At 35.7% G+C, this 6,195-nt stretch overlaps 1 protein-coding gene across 1 annotated transcript in view; it reads right to left on the bottom strand.

Annotated features, from left to right (window-relative positions):
• LOC105049161 (NAC transcription factor 32-like) overlaps positions 1 to 4,154 on the bottom strand; it is a 6,496-nt gene extending 2,342 nt beyond the window's left edge. Inside the window, exons 1-3 of the mRNA XM_073260170.1 lie at positions 3,858 to 4,154; positions 846 to 1,077; positions 279 to 565 (exon numbers count right to left, since the gene is read on the bottom strand). Coding sequence (XP_073116271.1) covers positions 279 to 565; positions 846 to 1,077 — 519 coding nt within the window. The 5' untranslated portion in view covers positions 3,858 to 4,154. The remainder of the gene's footprint in view (positions 1 to 278; positions 566 to 845; positions 1,078 to 3,857) is intronic.
• Between the last annotated feature and the right edge of the window lie 2,041 nt (positions 4,155 to 6,195).

The following is a 6,195-nucleotide window of genomic DNA, read 5'->3' on the forward strand; positions in this document are numbered from 1 at the left end:
AAGTTTACATCAAGCAAATTACATAAAATAGGAGCAAATTCTGTAATACTCAAACATAAATAAGGATGTCATGAGCGCATAGAATATTGTGATAATTTCAATAAAGAAGTATCTAAATGATTATCATTGTTAGCACACCAGCATGGAGTATGAAGGTATTTTTTGTACTTGGAGAGCTAAATGAGTTGCTTTCAAATATTTTCAGAAGAAATAAAATGACTGCATAATAAAAAAAAGTAAAGAAAATAAAAAATAGATTAAAAAGTAAGCTAGCTCACCACCATGGATTTGGCTTTGATAGGTTTCTGAGATTCATCTATCTTATATTCCTGCATGACCCATCCTGTTTTCTCTCCATATGGTTGTTTCCCCTCATGATATACAAGAGATTTCTTGTAGCCGATCTTCTTGCCCTCACGATCTAGAATTTTCTGATCCGAACTGGTGGCCTTCCAGTACCCCAGTCCTGCAGAGCGATTTGGTCTACCTCCATTGGCATATTTACGAATTCTTTGAGTGAAAATATACCAATTGCCCTCCTCCTCCATACTTGCATTGTACTTTTCTATCAAAATCACATACTTCTCAAATTAAATATAGAGAAACTTGCTTTTCTAGCTCTACTCTATCTTTAATAACAATATTATCTTCTATATCTGATCACAAAGAAACTTGCTTTTCTACATCTACTCTATATTCAATAACCAATATTATCTTCTATATCTAATCTATCTTCTATATCTAATCATCATTGATCTAGATTACAACCATCTATGGATTTTTCTCTTTTTTTCTTTTTCTATTCTGCAGACTACAAGAATGGAAAGGAAAGCAGAAGATGTTACCTGCAAGTTCCTGAGGATGGTACTGATATAAATCATCTTCAACGAAAGAATCGTATGGAAGCTTTTGACGACGGACCTTAGGGGTGAGATAGTACTTTACTAGCTCTTCATCTGTGGGTGTAAACCTGACTCCAGGAGGGTATGGAGGAGGCCAATAGCGAGAATAGGACTGCCATTCTGCTTCCATCTTCGTTTCTTCCTCGGATATTTGATCTGGCGCTAGCAACTCCATCTATGAAAGGTAATGCATGAGACAAGAAGATATTCGAAGTGGAGTAGGATCCGTTGTGGTTGTTAGTTCTTATAGATCTCAATTGGGTTTGAAATTTAAATTGGATGGATAATATCCCATGGCATGCTGCTGCACATCTTTTTTAGATTTATGCAAATACGTGAGGTTTTTAGTGTGACACACTTTTGGTTTGTTTGTTGACTTGGGCCCAAATGCTAACTTTGTTATTGATGTTTTAGTTAGTTTTAGATAGATTTTGTGGCCATATCTGATATCTATCCAAAATAAATATAGATATAAATATTAAACTTTGTATTCCAGTAAGATAGATATTTATATTCGATATATATTTGTTAAACAATTGGATATGGATACAAATAATCTAATATCTGATCCTTATCTGATCATTTTCAGCCTTACATATAATCATTAGATACGCAAACGGGATGGCCCTACGCTGAGAAACTACAAATTATTAATCGGCCAACCCAAATAGAATTATTATTATTATTATTATTATTATTATTATTATTATTATTTAGTAGATGAAATTGTGCGTAGTGTGATATCTCATATTGGTTATTTTAAACAGCAGTGAGCAAGCAAGCATTAAAGTGTATTATGGGAAAGATGTAAGATCTTAAACATAAATTAATGTTGCATACCATTATGGGATTTGATGCTGTCCGACTATATTGCATATACATAGAAGCATCAGTTGGAATGCAGGTTGGAAATTCTGAGGTATGGTTATAGAGTTTTAATCTCTTACCACATCTATTAATGCAAAGCTACAATGAATCATAAAAAAGTTAGAAATTTCAATGAGCTGAGCCATGGGCCTATTGGAAATGTACCATTAACTTAATCTAGGCCCAACTAGCTGACAACATTTATCACGCCCCAAATTCAGGACATAACTCAACCATGCTACTGAGAGATAGGGCCCATGATAACACGAAGCCAATCAATCATAATCAGCTAAAATTCAACAAATAAAAGATTCAATTTTATTATTCATCAAATAATTAAACCAATATTAGTTTTGAGCATCTAAATTCAAAATCAAATGCAAATCCATATCTCAAAATTCATAATTATTTATCATAAGTTCGTGATCATCAAATAACTAAACTTTAACTGCAAAATTTTCAAGCTTACTTCGCAGATCCTCAAGTTTGAATTTTTTTTGTCAGTCTTAATCTTATTCTTTGTACAAAAAAAAAATAAAAAGAATATGAGCTACACTAGCTTAGTAAATAAAACTTACACTTCCTTACCGGATCAAGCATAAATTTTTCATGATAATACATTATTTAAAAAATAACAGATAATACAAAATAAAGTATTTCGTAGAACATATAATAAAACAAGTCATAAACCAATCATGCATGCATAAATCATGAATATTTCATAAGCATATTTTGTAAATCATTCTTTATGTTTCTAAATCTTACTCACAGATATTCGTGCTATGGCCATTTTATACCCATGACAGGGTCAATGTTCTTAATCGACAAGTTTATATTTTGTATGCCAACTTTATACCCACTGGTAGAGTCTGTGTTCTTATGGATGCTACCTCTAGATGTTGATCTTTCTAAAAAAATTCGTTCATAGTTATTTGAGAGCCTTTGAAATCTTTATATATTTTTCTCAAAACATACATATACATAGATGGAAAACAATAAAATTCATGCTTCATAATCATATTATTTTCATAAAACGCATTCATAGAATCAATATTCATAATAAAATAAGCTTTTTCACATCACATATACTGATTTTTAATTTATAAAAAATATGATTTCATCAATAATAATTCTTTGCATGAAAAATATGATTATTTAAAAATAAATAAGGAACGTAAGATCTACTTACCTCAATCACCCTAGATCTTTAATCTTCTTTAAATGAATCAGGTAATTCTTATTAAAATATTAAATCTGGATCAATTTTTATTCTATAAATTCAATAAAATTAAATAATAACAGAAAGTGGTTGATTGGATGACCAGTCTGATGGACCATCCGGATACTGAATCGATTCAAGGTTATCTCGCTGAGATCAACATAGATCTCCGTAAGAGGAAAAGATGGACTGATACAGGATCTATAGGTCTTCTTAGAGAGAGAAAGGAGGAGAGAGAAATTTTAGAGAGAGAAAATAGAGAGGAAAAGAGGGAGAAAGAGGGGGAGAGAGAAAGAGAGAAATCTCTCCTCTCTTTTTTTTTCCTCTTTCTTCATTTTTTTTTTCTTTTTTTTCTTTTTCTTCTTTTTTTCATCTCTTTCTTTTTCTTCTTTTTTTTTCTTTTTCTTTTTCTTCTTTCTTTCCTCTTCTTTGGCCGAACAGGGGAGGACCGAAGGGACGTTTGCCCATGGTCCGGCGGACTGCGGTGGCATGGCTGGTGGTCGGCCAGCAGCGACCAACGGTGGTGGAGCCAGAGATGGCCGGCGATGAGGTTCGGCCGGTGGGAAAATTAGAAAATTTGAAAAACAGGGGACCGCCCCTTTTTTCTTGAATTTGTCCGGTCATTGGCCGATCACCGGCGGCCATGACCTTCGGGAAACATAGGCAGAGAGGTGGGGGTCCAAACCTAGGGGTGCGGCACCATGGAAGGCGGCGATGGTGGCCGGAAAAGGGAGGGAGATGGCTCGGCCGAACAGAGCAAAACAGGGTCTCCTTTTCTTCTCGATTTCTGGCAAAATCGGCGGCCGGCAGCGAGGTTTGGGGCCAGAGGAGAAAGGGAAGAGCGAGAGAAAGAAAGGTCAGAGCCTTACCTGAGCTCCAAGGGCTTCTCCGGCCTCTATTTTCCAGCGAGCACAATAATAGGAGGCCGCAGCTTCAAGGAGGAAACCAAGGAGAAAAGAGAGGGAGGAAGTCTGATGATCGTCGTTGGTTGCTTAGGAGAGGGAGTGAGAGTTTATAGAGCAGAGGGAAGGTCGAATCCTTCCCGGATTCGACTTCCCTTCCGAAGGGATCGCGCTGAAGAAGACTCCCAGCGGGAGTCTTCAACGTTTTTTTTTTTTTCTTTTTAGAATAGGATATCACAACATTAGGTAATTTGGCACCTAAGCGGGAGTCTTCAACGTTTTTTTTTTTTTTTTCGTTTTAGAATAGGATATCACAACATTAGGTAATTTGGCACCTAAGAAGCAAGGGACTTGGAATATAAAGAGGCTGTATCTTCCGCACCTCCTCACCGCGTCATGCACCAGAGTTGTTGGCGTTCAAACATCTTTTCAAACATTTTAGATGGAATCAACCTTTGCACGTACACACCTCTGCACCCCGGTCATCTTGCAACTTGCTTGTGTTATTAGGTTTTCATGTGTGGGTACAAAAAAGAATGATATGAAAGTGATGCAGGGTGATCCCTAGGCTAAGCAACTGTACAATATTGGATAATTTCAAAATAACAAAAGATAATATTTTAGTTTTTTTACTCAGCCAACCAATAGTTGCATGGTTTTGAATTTGAAATGGAATTTTCAAATAAAATGATTTAAATTTTGAAACTCAAATATTTTAGTATTTTAGATGTATTTATTTATGAAAAAATGTATTGGTCTCTATTTGAGAAGGGAAGCATTTGATGGGGTCTTTTTGTTGATATGAAGATGCATCTTTGTGAAGAAAATGCATATACCCATATCTCTTCATAAAAGAAAGTATCTATCTTAAAGGATACAAACTTCTCTATCAATGGTTGGTTAATCTTCCATAACTAATACACCATAACAAAACTCTAACAGATCAACTTTATTTTATAGATATTGGTGAATGCTTATGTGATACCCTGCTCATTTGGCTCAGCCCATCATAGAACTAGGCTCAGAAATGGGCCCAAGAAAACAATGAAAAGGAAGGAAAGATCTTCTTTTCTCCCATTTGAGTCGAAGGAGTCTGACTCCGATTCCTTCTCAACTTCATCAAAGGATAGGAAACCCTAGCCTGCAAACTATTTATAAGCTTTACACTGTCCTCTATGCAATCCAACCTCCAGCCACATTGGATTTCAAGTATTTTGGTTGATATTTTCGTGGGCTCTATTTAGACTCATCACCAATCAGGTCTTGAAACCTCATTAGAGTTGATGCATTGTCAAATCGCATATCACTGGCATTCTCTCTACTTCCGCCCCTGTCTCCTATCGCCATCATGAATTGAGATTTTGTTTTGAAATCATGAATTTTGTTGAAATCAGACCACTCCTATTTTGGATATTCTCTCCCTAATTGTGGTTCATCTTTTTGTTTCTTCACCTTTACCACTAAGAAAGAAAATTGAGGCCCTTATCAAAGCTTTGATCAAGTTCTCGATAGCCCTATGGGCATAGCAAATTTTTTGGCTATCGATCCATGAGACGAATACTCTATTTTTTCTATTGTAGGCTGACCTATCATTGGTTTTTTTTATATCTTCACCACCACCAACCACCATGGCCGCCGCTATCATTGTGGTCTTCACTGGAAGCCTGACCTCCCCACTTCAAGCTTTTAAAGACTCCATCCTTGTTCTTTGTTTTCTACCTTCTCTCCTTCTATGCTTTCATTATCTCTCTTATGTTCCTCTCTCTTTCTCTCCCTACAAAAGTTAGTGGATCCAAGCATAAGGGTCCCAGATACCTTACCATGTCAATCTTATGTTGACCCCAATGATGGTACCTAAATCGATATTGCAAGCGATCACTTATCTTATCGACCTCCAACCTAGCTTGGCTATCCATGGATCTATTATTAACAATCTCTTACTTGTATCCGAACCTCACTTAGACACCGATTTATTGAACTGAATTTTGTTACTTTGTTGTGATTGTTAGAGCCACTGGATGCCACTAATTAGTCAGCCTCGTCTTCCTTCTTATGTCAATCTCCTTCATGATTAGCATTTATTTTGTATGGATGAGCAATCAACCAAACGAGAAGATGTTGAGTAAGAAAATTTATGCTTTAATCCCAAAATCAAGGTAAATTTATAAATCTTAATTTATTAAGTAGTCATGTCTTAGATAGGGTTGAGAAAATTGGGATTATGAGTAATCTATATATCAAAGCTTTGAAAATAAGAATCCAACAATAAGTTATTATTTCTTATGTTGATAGTTGATCGAGGATA

Source organism: Elaeis guineensis, chromosome 7, assembly GCF_000442705.2.
Source record: "Elaeis guineensis isolate ETL-2024a chromosome 7, EG11, whole genome shotgun sequence".
In the NCBI taxonomy this organism is placed as follows: domain Eukaryota; kingdom Viridiplantae; phylum Streptophyta; class Magnoliopsida; order Arecales; family Arecaceae; genus Elaeis; species Elaeis guineensis.